The following is a 26,376-nucleotide window of genomic DNA, read 5'->3' on the forward strand; positions in this document are numbered from 1 at the left end:
ACGTGCCGCTGCGCGCTGACGCTCCCCGGTGACGCCACAGTGACGCGACAGCGGCGGGCCCAGGCCGAGCCCAGCCCAGGCCCAGCCCGGCGAGGGCCGAGCGGAGCCCGGGAGAGGATCCTGGAGCGGGGATTGAACGGCTCCGGGAGCGGCTCAGGGCCCGTGCTGCGCACCGCCTATGGAAAGGTGCAGCTCTGTGCCGGCAGAAACCATTGAGCTGCAGTTCTGGTGACTCCTCATTTATTTAATAACCCTAAACCAGCATTTAAATCAGGAGCCGCTGTGCAGTGAGGCTGTTTCTCCTCAGGGAGGACGGAGCAGGCACACAGTGAGTGCCCCTGACTGCCCGGCCGTGTTTGCCCTGTCTGTGCTCCCGCAGCAGTGGGGGTGAGTCACGGAGTCACAGAGAGCTGAGCTGGGCTGGGCTGAGCCGAGCCGGGCTGAGCCGAGCTGGGCTGGGCTGAGCTGAGCTGAATTCGGCTGAGCCGAGTTGAGCCGGGCTGAGCTGAGCTGGGCTGAGCTGACAGGACCCCGGACGCCATCGAGCTCCCTGGGGAGCCCATCCCAGCGCTGAGCCACCCTCTGGGGGCACAACCTTTCTCTGATATCCAGCCTAACCCTCGCCTGACACAGCTGCAGCCGTTCCCTCGAGGCCTCTCCCTGGTGACGACAGAGATCAGTGTCTGCACCTCGTCCCCTCAGAAGGAAGGTTCAAACTGCAACCACTCTGGAATTAGAATGTGTCTCCGTGACTACTGAAGGCAGAGGCCCTGCCAGTGCAGGGTGAGCTCTGGCTCGGGATGTCCTTGTTCCTGAGGGGGAGTGGGGACTGGCCCAGCCAAGCAGGTCTGGGTTTTTTCTTACTCAGGACATACTGGATGTTCTGAATCCCCCTGTCTGCACGGGGGACTCTCCAGTGGGGTCCTGCTTAAGGCCAGGTGACCTGATCCCAGGGACTTTCCTTCCTTAGGGCAAGGACCCTTCCTGGGTTTTCCCCAGAAGGAAAGGACAGCCACCAGGGCTGAGCACTGGTAAAGAACAAAACAGCAAACCCTCCCAACAACTTCCTGCCTGGTCCCCAAACAGTGCTGCTGTATAAATACAACACTGATTCTTCGCAGATTATTCCTCATCAGCCCCTTTAATTGAAGGCAGTTTTCTTTAAAAAAGCAAACAGCTTCTAGCAGTGAAACTGTGCAAGACCACATTTCTGTTCCCACACCCAGAGTTCCATGCAGATGTTGGTTCTGCTTGTTAGAATAATGTGGGATTTCTCCACAATAAAAAAGTCACTGTGAAGAGCTAGAGGGGAATGACTCGTGCAACACTGAAGAGACTTTCCCAATTCTGTCAGCACAGCAGGGGTAGGAATTGCACTGGGGACCTGTGAGATGAGTGACCAAGCCTGCGGTCACTGCAGAACAATCAGCCAGTGCTCAGTGCCAGTCAGTGCCTGGGACTCCTGAAACTGAGCTGGCATGAAAACAGGCAGATCATGTTAAACAGCTTCAGAGCAGACAGATAAAGGGCAAAAGCAAAGCTGCACTTAACCCAGATAATCTGTACACATGCAGAGCCTGAGCAGATCAAACCCAGAGTGGCAGCTGGGATGAGTCACCCATGTGGAGTCAAGGGGAAGATTCACCACCTTCTCCACTATCAAAGAGCCCATGGATCTGCACTGCTAGAGGAGCAGCTCTGGAATGAGGTCCTGCTCTCCAGATTACCTTGTGTGTGCTTGTGGTGCCTCTGGGGCAGGTAATGTGTCTGTTCCTCACATCCTGGCAGTGATCACAGCGCCAGCGCCTCACTGGTGGATGGAGCCAGGGGCTGTGTCGTAATCACAGAACCATGGAACGTTTTGGGTGAAAAGGGACCTCAAAGCCCATCTAATCCCACCCCAGCCATGGCAGGGACACCTTCCCCTGTCCCAGGCTGCCCCAGGCCCCATCCAGCCTGGCTTTGGGCACTGCCAGGGATGCACAGCTGCTCTGGGCACCCTGTGCCAGGGCCTGCCCACCCTCCCAGGGAACAATTCCTGCCCAGTGTCCCATCCAGCCTGGCCTTGGGCACTGCCAGGGATCCAGGGACAGCCACAGCTGCTCTGGGCACCCTGTGCCAGGGCCTCACACCCTCACAGGGGAGAACTTCCTCCCGGTATCCCAGCTAAACCTACCAGAAGCCAAGCTCCCATCCGGTCAGATTTCCAGGATTTCAGTTTTAAAATCATGGAATCACTGAATCATTACAGTCACAATAGACCTGTGAGAGCACCAAGACCAAGCACCAGCCCAGCAGCACCATCATGCTCACCCCTAAACCACGTGCTTGAGTGCCATATCCCATCATGTGGGGATATTCTTGGAACAGCTCGGTGGCACTTGAGGACACAAACTTGTGCAACCCCCTTTTGATCACTGCTGAGACCCCTGGCAGTGCTCCTGTTCAGGCTGTTGCCAAAACTGAGGGTATGACCTGTCTGACACACGTGGGCTGTGCTGGTTCCTAGGGAGAACTGCAGCAGAGCTCTCCTTGCTGCTGCCCACCTGCTCAGGGTGTTCTCCCTGCTGCTGCCCCCTGCTCAGGGTGTTCTCACAGCTGTTCCCCCCCTGCTCAGGGTGTTCTCCCAGCTGTTCCCCACCTGCTCAGGGTGTTCTCCCAGCTGTTCCCCACCTGCTCAGGGTGTTCTCCCAGCTGCTGCCCCCTGCTCAGGGTGTTCTCACAGCTGTTCCCCCCCTGCTCAGGGTGTTCTCTCACCTGCTCAGGGTGTTCTCCCAGCTGCTGCCCCCTGCTCAGGGTGTTCTCACAGCTGTTCCCCCCCTGCTCAGGGTGTTCTCCCAGCTGTTCCCCACCTGCTCAGGGTGTCTCCCTGCTGCTGCCCCCCTGCTCAGGGTGTTCTCTCACCTGCTCAGGGTGTTCTCACAGCTGTTCCTCCCCTGCTCAGGGTGTTCTCCCAGCTGTTCCCCACCTCCTCAGGCTGTCTCCCTGCTCCTGCTCCCCTGCTCAGGGTGTTCCCTTCCTGCTCTGCTGTCTCTGAGAGCTGCAGTCCCAGCAGAAGCAGCTACCACAATCTGAAGTTAGGTCTCACCTCATTCCACACACTTTGTTTTACCCCGTGTGGTTAATCCAGACATCATCAATCTGGGACACGAGTGTGCTTTGTTTGAATGCCGTTGGCAGAGGGAGCCTGGTGAGACACTGGTGACAAACAGTAATTACCCAGTTTGGATTGCTGCACTAATCCAGTGTAACAATGCAAACACGTTGTAATTCATGAAAACCAAACAAACACCACTTACACACGTACATGGCATTTATAGGGAAAGAAGGTTCTCTAAAATAACCAATATTATCTTGGAAATAATACAAGAAAATAAACACAACCAACATTCAGAATAGAAAAGCAGCAAAACTTTATTACTAATTCCCAAGTGGAAGGATGCAGGCCTTTTTATTGCATTAGGAATAGCTTTAAAATCAGCAATTCCAGGTAATATTTACTCTGGAGTGCAAAAGAAATTGGCTCAGGAGAAGTCAAACCTACTCCAATAAAATCTTGGTGACGTGTTTGTGTATACAGCAGTAGTGAAACTGAAAGTAAAAGCATCCTGTTTGATATTCAGATTTGAAAGTTAGTTTTGAAAAGCTGGAACACAAAAGGTCCACCAATACCTTTTAAGAGATTTGGAAAAGAGAAAATGAGAGGTTTAAAATGTTTTCTATTTAATAGTGAGAAGACTGAAAGGTGATGATTGTATCTACTTACTGAGAAATACTTTACTCAAATACAGGCTATGAGACTTAATGAAGTAGATTAAACTGGTGTGAGATGAAGGCTGAAACAAGAGTGTAGGGTTATCCCACAGGCTCTGGGAAGGCCAGTGTGTTTTTACTGGGATTTAATAACATCTGGGAATAACTCACACAGGTCCTTGCTGGCTGATAGAATCTAAAAGCCAAAGTTCATGAAGATTTTAAGTTCCTTTATGGATAATTCCACACTTTTACTACAAATCATCATTATTTAAGGATAAAAGGTTTGTAAAGCCATACACTGAAACCTTGCAGAAAAACTAATGAAACAGTTTAAACCTGACTTTCTGAGGGATTTCACCAATTCATATTTCAGTATCACACAAGGAAAAGCTCCAAACTCATGTTGAAACTGGCTTTCCTTACAGGCAGGATTGGTTCAGCTCATTCAGAATCACAGGGGCACTGCTTATCCAATCTAAGTTTACCTGTGAGATACCAGATAGATGGTGTAGCTCCCTTGTATCCAGTGGGGTTTAGCTGCAGTTCATCTTGGCCTGGAAGGTCTGAATTACCCCCATGTACATAGTGGCACCATTCCAAGGTCTCTGGGATGGCCGGTGCTGATACAGCCACCTCTGTCACCAGCTGTCAGCAGTGTTCAGTCTGATAGGTCCTGCCTTAAATAGCCATATCAAAACCATGTCACTGCCAGCAACACCATCATTTTTGGGGCCTCAAAACAGATCCTTTGCAGTTTCCTGATGACAGAAGAGGGATTATATCAAAGATGCAAACAAAGACAACACTACATTCCATTAGAGAGCAGAAGTGTTCTGCCCACAGAAGAGAAGCCAAGCCGTTGATGAATCGTTTCCTCGATTCCAGTGCCTGAAGGGACTCCAAGAGATCTGGACTTTAGACAGGGGCCTGGAGAGACAGGACAAGGGGAATGGCTTCCCACTGCCAGAGGTGAGTTTAGTTGGAATGTTGGGAAGAAATCCTTCCCTGTAAGGGTGGTGAGGCCCCGGCACAGGGTGCCCAGAGAAGCTGTGGCTGCTCCATCCCTGGCAGTGTTCAGGGCCAGGTTGGACAGGGCTTGGAGCAGCCTGGGCTAGTGGAAGGTGTCCATGGCAGGGAGGTGGAACTGGATAAAGTGTAAGGTCCCTTCAACCCAAACCGTTCCATGATTCAATGATCACTGCGTCCAGCTGCTCCCCCAGCACTCCCAGGACCAGCACTAGCCCATGTCTCCAGGTGCCACATCCACTCCACTGTTCAGTCTCCTCAGGGATGGGGACTGGGCAGCTCTGCCAGGGCTGGACAGCCCTTTCCAGGAGGCATTTTCCAAATATCCCACCTAAACCTCTTCTGGTGCAGCTTGAGGCCATGACCTCTCATCCTGTCATTTATTAACTGGGAGCAGAGCCTGACCGCCGGCTCTACCTTCCTGTTATGGAGCTGTAGAGAGCGAGAAGGTCCCTGCTGACCCCCTTTTCTCCAGGCTGAGCCGCCAGCTCCCTCAGCCCAGTGCTGCAGACTCTCCCGCAGCTCTGTTCCCTCCTTGGGCACGCTGCAGCCCCTCAGAGGAGCCCGAGCCTGTCCCCGCACCACGGACACCCCGGCCGGGCTGCTCGGCCCTCCGTCCCTCCCTCACGGCGGACCCCCCGCCCCGCCTGAGTCACCGCCGGCCCGGCCCTCACGGCGGCGGCGGCCGGGCGGGACGAGCTGGGACATGAAAGGTGGAACAGGCGCTGCCACGCCCGGGGCTGCGGGGAATCTCGCTTAACCCTTCCCTGCCCGCGGGGCCCCGGCTGCGGGAGCGGGCACGGTGATGGGGGGAGACGGGAGGCCGCGGCTGTCCCCTCAGAGCCGCTTCCACGGCACCCCCGGGGACACGGGGAGAGGGCGCTGCCCCGGCCCTTCCTGATCCACGGTGCCACTGCCCAGGAGCTGCTGCTCGTCTGTCCCCAACACGCCCAGAGCACCACAAGTGCCCGAGGAGCCCAAATGCCCCCTCCTGGGAGCCGCAGGGCCACGACCGAGCTGGGGCCAGCGCCCAGGGGCCCTGCCCGGGGCTGGGGGCCGCGGTCTGGGCCCGGGGCTGGGCTGGGGTCCGTGTCACGGGCCGGGACAGCACCGGGGCTGGGCTGGGGTCCGTGTCACGGCCCGGGACAGGAGCGGGGCTGCGGCGAGCCCTGCCCCGCTGCCAGTGCCGAGCTGGTCTGACAGGCTCGGGGCAGACGGAAGGGAGAGGCCTCCGGCGGCTCAGGAATGCGCAGCCCTTATCTCTGGCTCCCTGCGCGCCTGGGGAGGGAACAGCTCTCCGGAGTTTGCCTTTCTCTCGCTGTTACTCACCCCCGCTCTGCCCTGGGTGGAGCCTCGCTCGCCTGGCTCCCAGGTGAATCAGGTTGCAGGCACGTCCAAGTGAGCAGACAGTGACCCACCACCTGCCCCAGCTCACCTGGGAAGGTAGAGAAGGGTGGAGACCTCGTGGGTACCTGCATGGCCGCCTGAGCCAGAGAGCGACCCACTACCTACCCACCAGCTGGCCGACTTCCCTGGTAAGGTAGGAGAAGGGCAGGTACCTCCTGGGGTACTTGTGTGGCTGCCTGAGGTGGAGGGCAAGGGCTGGGGAGGGCCTGTCCTGCTCCTCTGCACAGTGCCTGGCACCTGGGACAGGGAATTCTATAGGCAATCCATGGGCAGGAGGTTGCTGCTTCTATCCAGGAGGGCTTCAGTGGCAGGAGCTCCCAGTTATGCCATGATGGCAGGAAGGGAGAGAGACAGAAGGAGATGAGAGAGGCAAGGGGGGCAAGAGAATGTCCCAGTGCTCGCAGCAGGGTCTGGGAATGGGAAAGGAATGGACCCAGAATGTCCCAGTACAGGCAGCAGGGACTGGAGATGGTGAGGGAAGGGACCTGGAATGTCCCAGCTGTGCCCAGGATGGAAAGGGAAGGGACCCTTCTGTCCTCAGATCAAAATTGCTTATCAAACACTTCACACAATTGTGTCCATTCCCCTTTGAGAAATCCCTCAGGAGCGGATATTCCCAAACTCAGCCTCATTCTTTGGGAAGAGCCTTGCAACCCAACTGAGCTCCCCATAACAAAGCCCAAGCCGGTCTCCTGTTTGGACCAGGGATACTGTATGGTGAGGGATGTATGGGATGTATGGTGAGACTGGGACAGAGGGGATGTGCTGTGAGGGCCGAGGTCTGCGATGGGCAAGGAGCTGGGAAGCAGCTCCCGAGGCCCCTGCATTCCACACACAGGGATTGGGTGTGCTCTGAGTGCTGACACGGCCCACGAGCCCTGGCACAGCCGTGCACGTACGGGCAGGAGCAGGGACAGATGCGTGTGGACAGGCGTGCACAGGCACACGGGCTGGCACTTGCTGAGTTTTCCATAGGTGTGAGCCCGACAGACCTCAGGACTGGTGTGTGAGGACAGGAAGGGGATGGTTCTGTGTTGCTCACTCTATTGGCCAGGGTCAATAGGGGTCAATTGTGAATCTTGCCTGGCCTGAGGATTGGGTTCTCCATCTAGGACAGTTAGAAAGGGAAGAGGCACCTGTGAAGGAGCAGAAGTACTGATCACATCCTTCTGCTGCTGAAAACATCTAATTTGTGGAAGCTGCAATAAGCTCAGCTGCAAGAGAGGCCAAAAATAGGTCAGTAACAGCAAACTACCCCAAAGCAGATCAGTGACAGTGGCAGCAGTGCTGAGCACCAGTTCCCATTCCCTGTGCAGATGTTCTCCCTGGATCAGGAGGCAGGAGAGCAGAGTCCCAACCCCATTAGATGGACACAAGGGAGCTGCATTTTAGGGAGAGAAAGTTGTTTTCATTTTGGTCTCACTCCTATTTACCCGAGGGACTTTATAGTTGCATTTGAGGTGTAAAAAGAGAGTTGGATTTGCTGTGACCTGGCAATAGGAGTATTCTGAGGGGGGAAAAAGGTCTTGCTCTTCATATGGTTTGTGGGAAATTGCATGCCAAAGGAAAAAGTTGTTGTTTTCCCCATTCCTAGAAGGTTCAAGACTGGGATGGGACTGGGAGCAACCTGGTCTATTGGAAGATGGCAGGGGGGTTTGAAGGACCTTTCCAACTCTAACCTGTCTGATCCAACTCTAATCAGTCTCTGATTCTGAGATTCTGTAAGTGTGGAAATGTCTGTATGCTTGTGTCAGAGCAGGGTTGTGGCTCAGGACAGATTTACCCATGTTCTAGGCATAATTTTTCTGGCAACCAAAACTTTCCAGGCAATGGAAATTCACCTCCAAACCCTGCAGGATTGGAATTCTTTGCATTTTACAGTTACATGGGACACGTCTGGACTGCTTATCAGGCCCCATGTGCTGGATTTTTGTAGTCTTAATGAGGAAGAGGAGATTGATGAGTGCATTTCTAAAATCAGTGTGTGGGGGAAGTAAAAGTCAAGGGCAGCACATGGTTCTCCCCCAAATTAGACCTTACACTGATTGTCCTTTTTTTTAAGTTCTCCATTTTAGACTTCCTTATGCTTGCTACTTTTGAATAAAAACCCAGGGGAAGGGATTGGCTGCAGGATAGTGAATGTGACACGAGCATTGCTATTGTAGATGTGGCACTGGGACATGGGTTAGTGGTGGCCTTGGCAGTGCTGGGAGTGCCATTGGACTCGAGGGTCTCAGGGGGCTTTTCCAATCCAAAGGACTCTGTGATCATTCAGATAATCTCCTAAGAGACACCTTTTTCCTGCAGGATGATATTTCATTTCCAGCTGCTGTAAACATCAGGTTTTGTGCTGGTGCTCCCCACAGCTCAGATTTCCCTGTCCACTCTGTACCCTTGCTGCATGGGACAGTTAAGGCTGACAGGTTCACGTGCTGCCACTGTGGGACACGTTGACAGCTGTCTCAGCAACCACTTCACAAAGAAAATTACAACATGTAATTCTTCTGCCGCTTTTCCCTTCCTCTGGCCTGCAGAAAGGTCCCCTGGATATCCCGAATGTCTGGCCACTTTCTCATTCTCCACCAAAGAATGTTCTGTGGGATCCCTTGCCCTAGTAAGCAGAGATGAGTGAGAGCCCAGTGGGTTTTGGAGGTGCAGACCAGGCACTGGTTCTACTCTGCCACGTGCCTGCAGCATTCAGGGCATTCACTGCTCACCTGAGACACAGAAAATGTTCTTGGAGCCATTTATCAGGGTCAGCTGCCACAGGTATGAACACAGAAAGTGCAGCTGCCATCTCTAGAAACTCAGTGAAAAGTTGATTAATTGAAGCAATTTCTCATCTGATGGCCAAAACTCCCAGCAGCAGGCAGAGGTACTGTCTGTTTTTTAACGATGACTGAGATCCCCATGAGACCATCCAGAGTGAAGAATGGGGTGACATTCTCTCACATGATTAACAGGGAGTGATCAGCTGTTCAGATGACCAAAGGAGAAGGCCTGGGAGCATTTTATGACATTGTAATAGGAATAACAAATTCTGACCAGAAATTCTGACAGTAACCCAGGCTTTGAGCCTACTGCCTGAAGAGGACACTGAGAAGGGGAACGTGGTAAGACTCAGCAGGAAATACAGAGAGAAGAATGGAATGAGAAAAAATAAGAATTAGGACTAGGCAGAGGCAGTTGTAGCTAAAAAAGTGCTTAGTCGAGGTTATTTGCCATATTTCCCTGTCCTGTTGGGAGGAATGTGCCTGAGCCCTGCATTCTCATGCAGCTGTGGAATGGTTTGGGTTGGAAGGGACCTTCAAGACCACTTCCTCCAACCCCCTGCCATGGACACCCTACACTAGCCCAGGCTGCTCCAAGCCCCATCCTTGGACACTTCCAGGGATCTGGCCTTGGACACTTCCAGGGATGGGGCAGCCGCAGCTTCTCTGGGCAGCTTCCTCTTTGCCCCAGCTCTTGTACAATTCCATGTTCTGACCAAAGTAGGAAATTCTGGGCTACACTTCAGAACTACAGATCCTGTACCCCTGTAAGACTGGCAGGATCCTTTTCAGGAGAAGTCCAACTCTCAGAACAGAAAAGTGAGGAGCAGCTTCTGGAGAGGACAAGCATGTCCTGCTGTTCATACAGGTTCTTCCTCTGCAGCAAGATCAGAAGGCACTGGCTTTTCCTTCCATCACACAGTGCAGAATTAAAAACCCCACACCTTAAACCATATTCGAGGAGACAGGTCCCTTCCCAGATCATTTACCAAGTACAACATTTTCTTGAGAGCAAGCTAACACTTTCCATGTCTCATTGTCACCATGTCTGCTCCAGTCATTTTCCCTCAGGCATTGCTGTCCTCTCCTAAACCCAACCCTCCCACAACATCAGCAGTTTGTTTGCATAGGATCTTTCCTATTTTTTTGAGGCCAAATATTTTTTTTTAAATAATTGATTTGTAAACTTTGTGTATAGAGCCATTTTGGAAACATGAATTTTTTTCACAGCCCACCCTAAGAGATGTCAGTGATGCCCCTGAATGTGGTGTACAGGCCAGGTGAGGCCCATCACAGGGATCAAAATGCCTTGATTCATTTCTTGCCCATAGTTCAGAAGCTCTTTGAGTGTTGATAGCACAGAGGGGTTTGGGCTGGCTGAGCAGTGTGCCTAAAAACCAGTCTGTCTGTGCTGCCTTTCTTTTCTTGGTGCTGTCTAGGGCAGTGAGAAGATGAGGTGGTTGAGCCCAGGAACTTTTGTCTGTACTTGCACATAAGGGGCTGGGGAACAGCTTGGCTCTTCGCAGCCCTTTGCAGACTCGGGGATCCAGCCCTGCTTCCTCGCAGGCAGCTCCTTCCTGGGTGCTCCAGGCAGCCTGGGCTCCTGGGAGTGTCCCAAAGCAGCGGAGCAGGTCCAGCCAGGGAGGGATCACCTGAGCGAGGCAGCCTGGGAACTGGCTGTGCAGGCAGAACACGTAACAACAAGCACTGGAGTCAGCACAGCCAGGCAGATGGAGCCAGCCCCAGGTGCTGAGGCATCTGCAGGGCTGGCACCAGGCACAGCAGATGAGAGACAAAGGGAGCACTGAGCCGGTTCCCTTTTGCTTAGACTGACAAACATGGTCCAGCACCCTTGATTCACACCTGGCACAAAGGCTCTGGAGAAAGGCAGGTCCTTTTATTTATTTATTTTAATCTGTAGGGCTTTGTGGTGATCACAGCATGTCTGAATCTGTGATTTCCTGCTGCTCTGTTAGGAAAAAAACAGTATAAGTCTGTTGAAATGGAATATAATATGGACAGGCACCAAATGCTGCCCACATCAACAGGTCTGTGCTTTTCCCAGTTTCTGCTCCTATAATGAATCCAGAGGCAAAGGGACAGTTTTTACCTCCAGCTTTATCTGCCAGCCAGTTTTCCTTACATTAAATATTCCATGTGGTTGAGTGTGTTTCAGTGTGGAGGAATCTGCAGGCTGTGATCACATCTGACTCTTCCCTTTATTAGGGGGGTCTGACAGCTTTTGGGAATCTCAGAGCTGAATGTGTGTGACAGGAATCACAGGCAGTAAAGTCACTCCCATTTATACCAGTGGGAACAGAGGCAGATCTCAGGCCAAGCTGAAGGGAAATTTCCCCACCCCTGCCTTGATCATAGCATGGGGATGGCTGAGACCTGCCTGCTCCTTCCTCTCCACCTGCTCCTCTCCTCCTGATGGCTTTTGGCCAGGGAGGGGAGTGACTCCACTGGGACTCCCTGTGCACCACTGCAGCAGCAGCAGCAGCAGCAGCACAGTGTCTGACACAGCTGCAGCAGCAGTGCAGGGTCTCACACAGCAGCAGCAGCAGTGCAGTGTCTGACACAGCAGCAGCAGCAGTGCAGGGTCTGACTCAGCAGCAGCAGCAGCAGCAGCAGCAGTGCAGGGTCTGCTGCTGCAGCAGTGCAGTGTTTGATGCAGCAGCAGCAGCAGTGCAGGGTCTGACACAGCAGCAGCAGCAGTGCAGGGTCTGACTCAGCAGCAGCAGCAGTGCAGTGCAGTGTCTGACACTGCAGCAGTGCAGTGTCTGACACAGCAGCAGCAGCAGCAGTGCAGTGTCTGACATAGCAGAGCAGCAGCAGCAGCAGTGCAGTGTCTGACACAGCAGCAGCAGCAGCAGTGCAGGGTCTGACTCAGCAGCAGCACAGTGTTTGATGCAGCAGCAGCAGGGCAGTGTTTGATGCAGCAGCAGCAGCAGTGCAGGGTCTGACACAGCAGCAGTGCAGTGTTTGATGCAGCAGCAGCAGCAGTGCAGTGTCTGACACTGCAGCAGTGCAGTGTCTGACACAGCAGCAGCAGCAGCAGTGCAGTGTCTGACATAGCAGAGCAGCAGCAGCAGCAGTGCAGTGTCTGACACAGCAGCAGCAGCAGCAGTGCAGGGTCTGACTCAGCAGCAGCGCAGTGTTTGATGCAGCAGCAGCAGCAGTGCAGGGTCTGACACAGCAGCAGTGCAGTGTTTGATGCAGCAGCAGCAGCAGTGCAGTGTCTGACACTGCAGCAGTGCCATGTTTGATGCAGCAGCAGCAGCAGCAGCAGTGCAGTGTCTGACACAGCAGCAGCAGCAGCAGTGCAGGGTCTGACTCAGCAGCAGTGCAGTGTTTGATGCAGCAGCAGCAGCAGTGCAGGGTCTGACACAGCAGCAGTGCAGTGTTTGATGCAGCAGCAGCAGCAGCAGCAGCAGTGCAGTGTCTCTGGCACAGCCCAGGCAGACGGGCGGAGCAGACCTGGCTCCTGCTTCTCCTCAGCCCATTCCGGGGCCTTCATCCCCCACTTGCTGGGTTTCCAACAAGCTGCTTCGTGCTCTCCTTTATCCGCTGCCCCCGAGCATGGGAGGAGTTGCTGCAAACAGCCACAGAGGAGCTGCCTTCTGTTCTGTTCTCCTGCAGCTTCCTCCTGCCAGACCCAGCCACTGGCCCGGAGAGTGCCAGCAGTACCCACACCCCCTTCTTTCTGTGGGCTCCTTGGGGCTTCCTGTGCAGGGCCGGGAGTTTGGCTTGGTGGCCCTCGTGTGTCCCCTCCAGCTCGGGAGATTCTGCGGTTCCTTCCACACTGTTCTGTGTACGTGTCCGTGCTCATGCTTGTCCCAGCCATTGCATTAGGAGAAGGATTTCTTGGGGAGAAACTAAATTTTGCAGGTTTGGTTCTAAGGTTCTCATCATGAGTGGTGATAGTCCTAAATTTATGGACATAATTTCATAGAATGATCACTTAGGATAGCAGAGAAGTGCATGAAATGCCAAATAATGGTAACAGACTTCTAGAATGTCTGAAGAAGTAACACTGTGACTCTAAGTGTCAGCTGGAATCCTGCTGCTCTGGAGCCAGGCTGGGACAGCTGGGGCTGTTCAGCCTGAAGAAAACTCAGGGGACACCTCAGAGCCCCTTCCAGTGCCTAAAGGGGCTCCAGGAGAGCTGGAGGGGGACTCTGGACACGGGCCTGGAGTGACAGGACAAGAGGGAATGGCTCCCCACTGCCAAAGGACAGGGCTTAGATGGGATATTAAGGAGGAATCATGGAATGTTTTGGGTTGGAAGTACCTTAAACCTCATCCAGTCCCCCACCTCTGCCATGGGCAGGGACACCTTCCACTGGCCCAGGGTGCTCCAAGCCCCATCCAGCCTGGCTTTGGACACTGCCAGGGACAGGGCAGCCTGTGCCAGGCCTCACCACCCTCACAGGGAGGAGTGTGTCCCCAGTATCTGACTCATCCTCCTGTCAAAGCTGCCTCCCATCCTCTGGTAAATTCTGGTATAGAGCACTGACAGTTCAAAGCAAGATCTTGGTAGGATGAGTTGTGTGACAGGGTAAGGGAGAATCTCTGAGTTAAAACAGTTGAGGTCTGAGCACTGAGGCTTTAGCAGGCTGACTTGTTAATGTCTGGGAGAAAAATTAAGAGAATATTTGGCCAAACATGAGCGTGTCTGTTAGAAGATGAGTCCTATCCCATGTTTCTTGGATATTATCTGTAAGGGGGTGCAGATAGGCACATTGTACGTATGCATTTGGTCACTGATCCTGGAGGAGTAACCCTGGTTCTGAAACCTGGGGTTTTTGGGACATTCCAGGTGCCTTTGGGCATCTGAAGCTCAGCAGGTGTGAGCCCTGCTGTGCAGAGACCCACGGCCTCCTCAGCAGCAGCTGGAGGCCAGGCCAGGCCCCTGGGGCACCCATCCAGGTGACATGGAGGGCCTGTGTGTGAGCACCGCAATTGCTGCCCTGGCCATGGCTTGTTTGCACTTTATTTATAGTGACTTTCCCAAGGCCTAAGGGCTCGGTGATGGGGAGAAGTAGATTTTCCCCCTTGCTGCCTAATTTACCTTCTGGAATTTTTCTTTCCTTGAAGCACCAGGGGCTTGGCTGCAGGATCAGTAGGGATGTCGCTCAGTGGTCTGAAGAATGTCTTGGGTCCGGTATTGGTGTTTTCTGCTCAAAACATCCAGCTTCAAGCAATTGCTGGAATTTTTTCCCAGGTCATATTGTCAGGATGCAGCAGGATTCCTTTCCTTTCCTGTCTAATGGGGCAGTTCTCTTCCACTCTTCCAGGGAAGTGTTTCCTGGTAAAATTGCAGCTCTTGAAGGTGTGGAGGACATTGGTGATGTGCTTGAGCTTTCCTCCTCCCTTCTGGAGGTGCACTGCAGGGTTTTTGGAGTAGGGGACTTCAGGGCCTTACTTTTCCAATATTGTCATGGGGATGGAAGAAGGGATGTTGAGGGTTCCCTCTGGCTGAACACATCTCACAGCTGCAGGTGCTGGCTGGGCATGAGCTCCTCCCCTCCTGTACCCACTGACAGTTCAGTGCCTGAGCTGTAACTGCACATAGAATATCTTGTTACCCATTAGAAAGAAATATTTTGTTACCCATTATAAAGACCCCCACGCAAATTGCCACACCTTATTCTTTTTAGCATTCTCATTTCTCCCTCAAATCCTCATCACTCCTGTCAGAAGATTTTGTAAACTGGGACCGGCAATTAAAATAAAACGAAATTCCTAATTAAATAAAATAAACAAGCATGTAAGTAAGTAAAATTCTCTATAAATCAGTACTTACAGGGTGAAAATCTACATTTGGGATATTTTCAGTTTGTGGCTCAGCTTCTTTGACAGTTTTGATGGTTCAGAATTCCAGAAATACAACATTTGTCTTTTTCTGGGGTGAAAGAAGCTGCAGGAAACAGACTTGCAGGTAAAGTTCAGACAAGGAGCCAACCCCTGCTTGAAGTCACAGAATCACAGAGTGAACTGAGTTGGAAGGGGCCACACATCAAGCCCAGCTGCTGGCCCTGCACAGGACCACCCCCAGGAGTCCCACCCTGTGCCCCAGAGCATTGTCCAAATGATTTTTGGACTCTGCTAAGTCCAGTGCCCAACCACCCTCTGGGGGAAAAAACCTTTTTTTAATTTCCAACCTCACCTTCCCCTGCTGCAGCTGCAGCTGCTCCCTCGGGTCCTGTCACTGGGCACCCAGAGAGGAGATCGGTGTCTGCTCCTCCTCCTCCTCTCATGAGGAAGATGTGGAGTGCACTGAGGTCCCCCCCCCAGTCTCCTGCAGGTTGTTTTAGGTGCCCCTGACCAAGGAGAATCCAGCCATCAGGGAAGAAGAGAGCTGATAACTCTAATAACTGATGTGTGTCCAGGCTCCTGTCCCTCTGAGGGGAAACCTTACCTTGTGCTCCCTGACTCTGGTTAAAAGGAGCCAAGGCTTAAAGCATGGAATGCCCTACAAAATACATGGAATACACAGTTCTGGACTAAAAAACTAGCAGGGCAATGTGGCACAGTGAGTAATCCATCTCCTATTTCCTGAGGCATGTGAACTGCTCCTCCACCAAATCCAGCCTTGCACGGGGATAATGGACACACTTGGAATGGAGCAAGACTAGTTAAGAGAGAAGTGAAAAGACAGGAGTTTAAAAGCCTGTTCTGTCTCAGAATCCTCCCTCTGGCACACAAATATCAGTCAGAAGTGGCATGTGATTGCTTACATCTGATTTGGAGAGGAATTGCTTTCCAAGTATTGGATGGTTTGATCCAGAACTGGAGAACTGGCCTGGCAGTCAGTGCTTCATGACACCAAATCTGACCCAGGGCCTCAGAGCTCTGCCAGCTGCAAACAGGTCATCCCAGGGGCTGGAACAGAGCAAAACAAAATTATAAAAATCCATTAACTAAGTGCAGACTCCATCTGAAGTCAGCAAGAAGAGCTGTAGCAGGAGAAATTTTATTTATTCCTTGACCTGAACTCAGCTCACACCCACCAAAGTGACAAAAGGTCATAAATATCCTTTGGGGTTCCAGATACTTTCTTCCCTTCTGCTTTACCTGACAGGGAAGGATTTTGGAAGATAAAGGAAATATCCAGAATTTAGTGTGTTTGTATATATATATATATATATATATATATGTGTGTGTGTGTGTGTGTATAGCTATTTATTTATTTCCATACTTACTTATATGTATAAACCAGCGTTTTTCATGCAAACTGAGAATTCATCAACATGGTGTTGTTCTTGTTGCAACCCAGGGAATTAAAGGATGCCAACAGTTTATGGCATCATGGAAGAACGAGATGCTTTGGGTTGGAAGGGACTCATCCTGTTCCATGCTCTGCAAGGGCACCTTCCAGACCAGGTGGCTCCAAGCCATGGAGCACATGAAGAGCTGGGGCAGGCACCTGTAGGGGCACAAACACAACTTCTGGTTTTTGTTTCACAGTTATGAACTATGGGTCTTTTCCAGGCCCCTTCCAGACATCCCCTGCAGGCTCCTCCGGTCACCCAGGCCAGCAGCCACCCCCACTGCTGGGTTCAGTGATACCAGGACACCCCCAGCTCCGTGTCCGTGCTCTCCCAGTGTCCCAGGGAAGCCCACGAGGAGCAGTTTGCTTTCACATCAAATTTACCTCTTCACTGGTGCTATTTTCCCTGCTTATTCACAAATGTACTCATCTTGGGGGGCTCGGGTGACTCCTGACTGTAAACACTGGGAGCAGAGCCTGACCCCCACATGGCTGCACCCTGCTGCCAGGGAGCTGCAGAGCAATGAGAGCTCCCCCAGATCAGCCCTGCTGAGCACAGGGGTTTCCTGGTGTCCCTCTGAGCCTGCCAGGTTCACCTTCTGTCCTGTTGGGTCCTTGTGCTGGCAGCAGAGCTGCCCTGGGCCCAGTTTGTAGATGTCAGAGTTCAGGCATAAGCCTCCGTTTTTGGGAGCTGAGGAATAAAACATCCATATCCCCAGCACACTCCAGCTGTGAGTTCCTGCTGAACCTGTGTAGTGCTGCTGTTTTCTGTGGTCCTGCCCAGTAACAGCCAGTATTGCTTGATGCTTATTTAAAGCTCAGTCTTCTCCCTCTTCATTTATAACTGTAGTGAAATAATTATATTAATCAATATAAAATTGCTTTGCCATTTCACCAGCATGACGTTTCCTCTGCTGTTTTGATTGCCCAGCAGTACCAGAGGGTTCTTCTGATAATTCTTCCTTTTGATACTGCACTTGTTCCTTTGTCTCTCACGCTCCCATCTCTGAGCAGTGTGAGCAGTTCGCTGTGGGACCTCTGTCCCCTTCCTGGGGAATGTATTAATGAGTTGGGTATGTTGTTCTTCTGTCCAAGATTGATGGCACATGGGAGTAAGCCCTTAAAATGACACTGTTGAAATAGTTAAAAGCAGGAACACTGGTGACTTGAGTATCCTAAAATCACAGAATCCCAGGATGGTCTGAGTAGGAAGGGACCTTAAAGCCCATTTTGTTCCACACCCCTGCGATGGGCAGGGGCACCTTCCACCAGAGATACACACTGGAGTGCTCTGTATCCTCTCCTCTTACACAGAGAAAATAAGACAGAATTAGAGAGGGAAGATAAATGCAGACAATTCAGACTGTATAGGCAGCTGCATGTGAGAACTGTAGAAATGAGTATCTGTTGCAGTACCTCACATATGGAGCTGTTGGATTTTCTTATCCTTACATTAGGACTATAATTTTTCCTGTTGTATCATGCAGCTTTACCAGGAGTTCCAGTTTGGAGCAGGAGTAATTTGTGGGGGTTGAGGCAGGAGTTACACAGCACTGCTGTGTGCTGGGCAGGTGGTCAGGTAAGAACTTGACACTGGTTTATGCTCACAGCTCCTGATGAGTGATAGTCTGAGTGTGAGGTTTGATCTTCTCCCAGTGCACGGCAATGCCTCCCATTTTGGGAGCAGATGTGTGGGGTGGCAGTGACAGCAGCGACCCTCACCTCCTGTAACACCACTCAGCAGGATCTCTTTGGGGATCAGGAGGAAATCTCTGCTGGCACCTCAGAGGTGGGGTGCAGGAAAAGAACATTCCAGCACTGACATTAGTTCAGAGTCTAAAGCCAGAGTGCTTTGAGCATTTTGTGGATCAGTCAGATATTACTGTTGTGGCACAACAAACTTTTCTGTCAGAAATGGATTAAAATCAGATTTGTTTATAGTCTCAAATAATTGTCCCCTATAGACAATTACCAAATATTGCATGTGAGCCCCTTTCAGCTCTGTTTTTTCTTAACATGAGGAGACTGAAGAAGTGATCACATCCCTTGTTTTTTATTTCTTCATTCATCTCATGGAGACTCCTCTGCTTCTGACTGTGTTACACCAGCAGGTCACCCCTGCACCCTCTGCTTCTGTTCCTGTGCTGAGGTGGTGATAACCCAATCTGTAAGGGTCCAGAGGGTGTCCTTGTGTTCAGGCAGGGCCACATTACACATAGTAAATAACTTCTGTAGCATTTGGAAATTAATTTTAATGGGGTGTAGATAATAACCACCTAGAGCTTTGCTCTTGACTTTCAAACAAACAATAAATTGAAGCTTAGCAACCAGCAGCCTAAAAGAGAAAGTTGATCATTCTGTTGGATGCATTGGCCTCACTTATCCTAGGGCTGCCTGGCTGATTTGTTCCATATTTTGGCCCAGAACAGTTAACTCTGTGAAGGTAATGGTTAAGTGACTCACACCCCTGCCTAATTTTAGCCTCCCATGCCTTTGAATTGAACTTTCTCCAGCATTGCTCCATGTAGTTTTAATCTGTGCCTTTGCTCCCTGAGGAGGATGTGTTGGATGTGTTGCTGTCACGGCACTGCTGTATCTCAGGGATGTTCTTTGTTCTCCTCCAGCTCTCCCTCCCCCGATGGCTCGTCGATCCCAAAGCTCCTCCCAGGGGGACAACCCCCTGGACCCCAACTACCTTCCCCCCCACTACAAGGAGTACTACCGCCTGGCCCTGGATGTGCTCACGGAGGAGGGCAAGGAGAGCTACCAGCGCTTCCTGGCCGAGGAGGCGGCCCCAGATTTCCTCTGTGGCTCCGAGGTGGAGCACATCATCCAGAACCTCCAGAAGCCCCAGTACGCCAACCAGGAGGGCAGCACGGACACGGCGGGGGACAATGACATGGACGGGTCCTCCGGGACGTACTGGCCCATGAACTCAGACCTGGCCGTGCCCGAGCTCGACCTGGGCTGGCCGATGGTCTTCGGCTTCAGGGGAACAGAGGTGACCACGCTGGTGCAGCCACCCCCGCCAGACAACCCCAGCATCAAGGAGGAGGCTCGCAGGATGATCCGAGCAGCTCAGCAGGTGAGACAGGGAGAGCCCAGCCAGAGCAGAGGTAAAACCACACATGTGCCAGAGAAGCATCGGGAGGAGAATCACAGTGCAGTGGTTTGGGTCAGAGGGACTGCAAAGCTCATCCAGTTCACCCCCCTGCCATGGGGATGGACACCTCCCACTAGCCCAGGTTGCTCCAAGCCTCCTCCAACCTGGTCTTGGACACTTTCAGGAATGGGGCAGCCAGGGCACGCTGTGCCAGGGCCTAATCCCCCTCACAGGGAACAATTTCTTCCCAATATCTCATCTAACTCTGCCCTCTGGCAGTGTAAAGCCACTCCCTTTGTTTTGTCACTCCAGGCCCTTGTCCAAAGTTCCTCCTGAGCTCTCAGAGCCACTTTAGGCACTGGAAGGGACTGTAAGCTTTTCCTGGAGCCTTCTCTTCTCCAGGCTGAGGAACATCAGGTCCTCTGCTAATTTCCTGAACTTTGTTTCCAGAACCTGACAGAAGAGCAGGATGATCCAAATCCAGCATTGACTGCACCAAAACTTGTCTCTGCTCTGCTGTCATGGCACCATGCCCTAGGCCTTGCTAAAACACACCAAGAGTTCACAGAATCCCAAAACATTAGAGATTGGAAGAGGCCTCTAGAGCTGGTCCTGTCCACCCCCCTGCTCAGAGGAGGTCAGTTAGAGAGGGTCACTCAGGATGTGTCCTTGAGCATCTCCAAAGGTGGAGACTAAACCTTTCTGGACAGCCTGTTCCTATGCTGATGGTCTCCTTACAGTCCCAGAAGCTTTTCTGTAACTGAACTGTAATTTCCTGTGTTTCAGTCTGTCCTTGTCCTTTCCCTGGGCACCACTGAGAAGAGTTTTACTCCTTCCTTATGCCTTTTCCATCAAGTATTTGCACTCAGGGAGCTGGGAAAGACAGGAAGGGAGACCTGTGAAGCTGCTTCCCATAAAATCAGCACATGGATGCAGCTGAGAATGGCTGCCTGAATCTGGCCAGGAAGTTACCTAAAAATGGCACGGGGATGTTGGAGTGGGAGGACCAGCTCCATACACCATCCAGTGTGATTACATGGCCAAAAAATTCATGGAACTATTGGATTGATGAGTCGGGAAGCTCGCAGGGAGGTTTCCCCTCAGCTGCATACACAGAACCTGCACCTTCCTGGGCAGAAATTCTCCTTCCAGTTCGGGGCCCACAGTGCTTAAGGGGACCTTTAATTGGGATGGTCCCTGTTTCAGAAGGAAGCTGAGATGGGAACAGGGCAGCTCTGGGGTGTGAGAAGCTGGGATACACGGGTGGTCAGGGGCCCATGAGGGATGAGTCCTTCCTGCATCCTTCCCCAGGTGGTGGCCATCGTGATGGACGTTTTCACCGACGTGGATCTGCTGTATGAGGTGCTGGATGCTGCTTCTCGCCGGGTGCCCGTCTACATCCTGCTGGATGAAATGAACTCCCAGCTCTTCCTCGACACAGCTGCCAAGTGCAGAGTCAACCTCAACTATGTGGAGGTGAGCAAAGACCTGTCCTACCTGATGGGTGTCCTGAGGGGGTGTGTCCCGCACACAGAGGGCCAGTATGGCAGGAAACACCTGAAAAGGGGGAGAATCTGGTGAAAGATGAAGTGAAGAAAGCCAGGAGAGCTGGCACGACACGGGCTGAGGGCTGGAGAAGTGCTGAGAAAGGGGTTTGTACATCGGTGTGAGCAGGCAGAACCACTGGAGCTGGATAACCCCAGTGGGGGTGGATGGGTTAAAAGGAGGCAGGGAAGAAGGGGCAGGGGAGGGAATGAGGGTCCCATCTGAGTCAGAGCCTTTCTGGTTTGCAGTTCCTGAGGGTGAGGACGGTGTCTGGCCCAACCTACTACTGCCGCACGGGGATGTCCTTCAAGGGGCACCTGAAGGAGAAGTTCCTGCTGGTGGACTGCATGGTAGTGCTGAGTGGCAACTACAGGTGAGGAGCCCTGTCCAGCTCAGAGAGACACACTCAGGTGCTTTGTGCACGGGGCTGGCTGCAGAGGAGCTCAGCTCCCATCTGATTCCAAGGGAGGAGAATTTGCCATAGCATAAGGAGTGCAAGATTTGCTTCTTAGCCTGGACCAAATGAACTTTGACCCCCACTCACAGAATCATCAAATCACAGCATGGTTTGTGTGAGAAGGGGCATTAAAGCTCATCTTGTTCCACCCCTACAGCCCCACATGGGCAGGGACACCTTCCACTATCCCAGGCTGCTCCCAGCTCCATCCAGCCTGGCCTTGGACACTTCCAGGGATGGGGCAGCCACAGCTGCTCTGGGCAACAGAGAGGAGGGTGGTTTTAGTGGGGGGTGGTTTTAGTTAGGATTGAGATCAGCCATTAACACATTACCATTCTTTTGGGAATAACAATCTTACCAGCTGAGGCATTAATTTCTGGCGGAATAAATGTTTTTAGTGAGTTGCAGTAGAAGAATTTCTCCTTCACATATTAAAAGGGTGATGGGGTAAACACCTGTCATGCTCTGAGAATGTAATCATAGAATCACAGAATGGTTTGGGTTGGACAGACCCTAAAGCTCACATGGTTTCTCCCCGTGCTGTTGGCAGGGAAACATCTAGGCCAGGTTGATCCAAGCCTACCATGAGTTGCTTCTCATGGTGGAAGTTAAGCAAATAGAATTAAGGGTATTTAAAACCACAGTATATGAAGAAAAAATTGTAAGAATCTGATTAAAGTGCACATTCCATGACAGTAAGATTTCACTTTGGTTTTTTTCACTTTGGTGTTTGAAAAGAATTACTCACATTTGATGCTGTACCAAATAACTAACTGTTCCAATTGGATCATTTCTTGTTTATGAGAGCATCAAGTAAATTGTTCAGGACTACTTCTGCCACACTCCCATGGCTTTGGGCTTTCCAATATATCACTTCTGAAGTAGGAAGTTGTGGATGTGTTCAAGGTGAGGCTCACCAAGGCTTGGAGCAGCCTGAGCTAGTGGAAGGGGTGAAACAAGGTGTGATGGTCCCTTCCAACCCAGACCAGTCTGGGATTCTGAGAGACAGGCTGGTGAATTGGTAAAGCAGCATTCTGGCACTTCCACATGGACATCAGGGACACAAGTTTTGCTCACTGAGTAAGGACACTGAGTAGCAATTTTTTGGGAAAAATACTCCATTTTGCAGTGGAGGTAGATACAGCAACTGAAGAAGGCCTTGAGCCCAGACAACCCCAAACCAAGCTTCCTTCATGTTAAGAATTAAAAAATCTGTGGCAAAAATAAAAAAAAGGACAGTAATTCTAAGGGTTTTGGTTAAGCCCAGCAGGCAGCCAAGCCTCACAAAGGATGTCCCTCATCATTCCCAGCAGGATGTGGTAGAGAACTGTAAAGGTGGGAACACTCCTGGGTTGTGATACAGTTTTAACAGCTCTAGCAAACCTGCACACACAGGCAGGGCAAAGTAAGGGATCCATTCCCTGCTTCCCATCACTCAGACGGGGAAAAAAAGCAGAGCTTGACTTGGGAAGATGAACGCCATAACACTGAACATCTTCCTCCCCCATTTCCAGCCCAGCTCCTTCTGTTCAGTCCCCTCAAACTGTGTGGGTGGAAAGGCTGTGCCACCCCAGGAGTAGGATCTTGGGTTTGTCTTTTTGGAGGTTCTGTTGGCACATCTCCCAGCTTTGGGGTCCCCCTGACTGGTGTCACCTGCCAGGTGCTGAGGGGACACACTGAGTGTTGTCCAGGCCATTCCTGACAGTGCTGAAGACAGGAACATCTGCTTCACACAAGGATTATCATCAGCTCACTCTGGGTGACATGACTGACTAGCTTTTTAGAACAGAAATCATTTATTGCCTTGTAAAATTCTCTGCAAAGATGTGATCCCAAATCAATCAAGCTGTTAGGTTTGGGAACAGTCATGTGTAACACACACAGCTGCAGGGGAATTGTCTGCCGTTATTTTGCCCTATTTCTGCCCAACCAGAAAATTTAGAATTTGCTTCAGGTGAGCAAATGTTTTAATGAAAACAGGTACAGCTGAGTTACTCCATCACTTCTGTTCTCTCTTCAGTTTCATGTGGTCCTTTGAGAAGATTCACAGGAGCATTGCCCACATCTTCCAGGGTGAGCTGGTGGCCAGCTTCGATGAAGAATTCCGCATTTTGTTTGCACAGTCGGAGCCTCTGGTTCCTCCAGCCAACGTCCTGGCAAAGGCAGAGAACACGTTTGCGCTGGCTCCCTTTGGCAATAACATGCCTTTCTTCCCCAAGAAAGGCCCCCTGATGTTCCAGAGGGACGAGAGTCTCTTCCCCTCCTTCATGGACAGGGTGGATCCGGACAGGTACTTCCTGTCCAATTTCCGGCGGGATGACATGCTGCGGCACACCGTGGAGGGGTCGGCCATGCGCATGTACAAAAAGGTGGAACTGGAGAATTCCCAGATGGATCCCGTCAGGGGCTTCCTCCGTTCCAAGCAGCTGGAGCTGGACGCTTTTAAGAGACACAGTTTTGCAGAAGGAACATTTGAGAATTTTGCTTCTGCCAAGCAGTACACCCGGCAGATGTTCATGAACAACATGGATGAGTTCAAAATCCAATCCAGTCATTTCCAGAAGGACCAGTTCTACCAGTACCAGTTTGAACATCCCCATCTTCCTGGCAGACCTCAGGGATTCTTTGAGAGGATTCGAGGGGGGAGGCCGGGATTCAATGAACTGGAAGACTACGGAGAGGGACCCCGATACCCCGAACTGGAGCCCAGTTTCCCACAGGAGGGTTTCCCCCTACGGCTGGACTACGTGCCCTCAAATTCTTCCAGGGAGGTGAGACATGGCTCCGACCAGCTGAACCCCACGGGCAACGGCCCCATGGGAATGATGCTACGGAGGCAGAACATTGGACAGAAATTCATTTGCCAGACTTCTCCCACGCAGAAGCAGAGCTTGGAGCAGCGCCTGTTCCTACAGGACAAGGATGAAGAGCAGGATGACGACAAGAACACACAGGAAAACAGAACGGGGTTACGGAACTGGAGGATTTCTTCGTACCTCAGCGCGTACCAGTCAGAACCAGATGAGGGGCTCCCAATGCCGATGGAGTCCGAGGCGTACAACGATGCTCTGGGGGATCCCCTCACAAAGCACCCCACTGACCTCGTCCCAGCCTTCAAGCCCCCCACGCCCTTCAGCAGCAAGCCACTGGGAATTGACAGTGCCAAGGAATCTGCAGATTCTGATAGAGCAGGTGAAGAAACCTCAATCATGAAACCAGATGCCTTCAGGTCCAGGATAAATCCCTTGATCCAGAGGAGCTCCAGGCTCAGGTCCTCTCTGATTTTCAGTGCTGCCAAATTAGATCAGCCCAACACCACAATAGAAAAGGTGCAGATGATCCAAAAAGAGCAAATGTCCAGTGAGTTAACAAAGGACAATGAAACCATCAAGACGGCTGCCTCCTCCAAAGTGGCCGAGCTGCTGGAGAAGTACAAAGCTGTGGGCAAGGACATGGAACGGGGCACGGTCACCCACACCAAAGCTGTTTCGGGTTACCTACAGGAGGAATCTCAGAATACAGAGAAGAAATGTACCAAATCTGTGCAGTATAAGATTCTGGAGAGCAGGGTGCTGGACTCCAAAGACTCCTGCAGTACTTACAAGATGCATGGAGATTTGGACAGAGCATTTGGAATGGCCTCATCCACCCCGCAGCTTGGGGACGCATTGAGTAAAGATCCCCTGGCACATCTCGGCACTAAGGTGGACAAGCTGTCATCCCGGTTTTACCCCATTGAGAACAAACCTCCTCTTCCAGAGAAGGAGAGCCTGATATTTGTAGGAGACACTCAGAAACTGGCTCTTCCAGAGAAGAAGGACAGAGTGACCTTCAGAGAAGACTCTCCAAAATTAGTCAACACAGAAATGAAGAAACCACAGGTGAGGACAAGTACTACGTCCTCAGTTCTAGAAAGCCTGTCTAGAAGTCAAGGGTCTGACAGCTCTCTCAACAAATCTGAGGAAGACTGTTCAAAACAAGAGCAAAATCCCATGGAGTTTTTAAGAAAAGGGTCACTACGGCTGAAGCAGCTTTTGAACCCAAAAGGTGAAAAGAAATTGGAGGAGGAACCTGCTTCTGAGAGTGGGAAATGTGACAAGCAGGCAGTGGTGCTCAAACGATCATCCATAGGGGACTGCCAGGAAGCAATGGAGGAAGAAAAACCCCCCAAATTCGCAGCACCACTGCCCCCCAAGAGCAGCCAGACAACGCAAGGGAGGTTCCCGTCCTCCACAGCCAACATCCTGTACAGCAGCAACCTGCGTGACGACACCAAGGTGATCCTGGAGCAGATCTCTGCCAACAGCCAGAAGAACAGAGCCGAGCTGGCCAAGCAGCTGCCGTCCACCAGCAACCCCGACCTCTCCAGGTCGACCACAAGCTTGGAAAGAAAAGGGGAAAAGGAGAAAAGCTGCAACATCCACAGGTCAGAGAGCTTTGGGAGCCAGAAACGGAACCTGCAGCGGCAGCCGTCGGAGGACAGAGACACCCTCCTGAAGAAGATGGAGAACATGAGGAAGGAGAAGCGAGTCTACAGCAGGTTTGAGGTGTTCTGCAAGAAGGACGAGCACACGAGTCCCAGTGAAGAGGAATATGACACAGATGCCAAAGACAAGAAAATGGGAAAATTCATGCCCAAAATCCTGGGGACCTTCAAGACCAAAAAATGATCCTAGAAATCCTATTTAATTCCATTTAATCACTGACTGTCACAGGAGATGAGGAAGAAACTTGTCTATGATGGCTACAAACCCCAATGGCAATGTTCTTCTTGATTAGTGAGCAGAAATGTATCCAGCATGAGCCTCCCACAGCACAGTTTGCTCAATAAAGTCAGGTGATATCAAACTTTATCACAGTATGTTCCAAATAAAACAATTAAAATGCCAACGTGCTTAAAAGTCTCTGTTACTGTACAAAACTTAGTGATAGTCTCTGTTAAACCCAAGGAATATTTTCAGCAGAAAAAAACATTCAAATTTCAGAAAAAAGAAAACCAGAAAATTCAGTACTTGAGTTTGGGCCAGAAAAAATA

At 51.5% G+C, this 26,376-nt stretch overlaps 1 protein-coding gene and 1 long non-coding RNA gene across 6 annotated transcripts; one reads left to right on the plus strand and one right to left on the minus strand.

The window, feature by feature from the left end:
- Nucleotides 1-71: 71 nt before the first annotated feature.
- FAM83H (family with sequence similarity 83 member H) lies at nucleotides 72-26,231 on the plus strand. 5 transcript variants are annotated; one of them, XM_077190316.1, is made up of 6 exons: nucleotides 72-783; nucleotides 1,575-1,758; nucleotides 18,861-19,321; nucleotides 20,651-20,815; nucleotides 21,133-21,257; nucleotides 23,362-26,231. In XM_077190316.1, exons 2-6 carry the CDS (start codon nucleotides 1,704-1,706, stop codon nucleotides 26,009-26,011), a joined length of 3,456 nt encoding a protein of 1,151 aa, XP_077046431.1. In that variant the 5' UTR covers nucleotides 72-783; nucleotides 1,575-1,703; the 3' UTR covers nucleotides 26,012-26,231. The 5 variants fall into 5 exon arrangements, with proteins under 5 accessions (XP_077046431.1, XP_054506308.2, XP_077046442.1 ...); XM_077190327.1 differs by lacking the exons at nucleotides 72-783; nucleotides 1,575-1,758 and adding exons at nucleotides 4,645-4,725; nucleotides 6,155-6,322; XM_054650357.2 differs by lacking the exons at nucleotides 72-783; nucleotides 1,575-1,758 and adding exons at nucleotides 4,668-4,725; nucleotides 6,134-6,322.
- Nucleotides 1,038-4,536, minus strand: LOC129131390 (uncharacterized). The gene is made up of 3 exons (XR_008535641.2): nucleotides 4,242-4,536; nucleotides 3,089-3,198; nucleotides 1,038-1,830 (listed from the first exon to the last, which is right to left on the minus strand). It is a non-coding gene; the product is annotated as an uncharacterized LOC129131390 (long non-coding RNA).
- Nucleotides 26,232-26,376: the final 145 nt, after the last annotated feature.

This window comes from Agelaius phoeniceus, chromosome 1 (genome assembly GCF_051311805.1).
Source record: "Agelaius phoeniceus isolate bAgePho1 chromosome 1, bAgePho1.hap1, whole genome shotgun sequence".
Lineage (NCBI taxonomy): Eukaryota > Metazoa > Chordata > Aves > Passeriformes > Icteridae > Agelaius > Agelaius phoeniceus.

Bases quoted from the DNA above. Each gene is read 5' to 3' on its own strand.
- FAM83H (XM_077190316.1), top strand. From the start codon at position 1,704: ATGAGGTCCTGCTCTCCAGATTACCTTGTGTGTGCTTGTGGTGCCTCT. The intron at 20,816-21,132 runs GTGAGCAAAGAC...TCTGGTTTGCAG, and splicing joins TCAACCTCAACTATGTGGAG to TTCCTGAGGGTGAGGACGGT. The intron at 21,258-23,361 runs GTGAGGAGCCCT...TTCTCTCTTCAG, and splicing joins GTGCTGAGTGGCAACTACAG to TTTCATGTGGTCCTTTGAGA.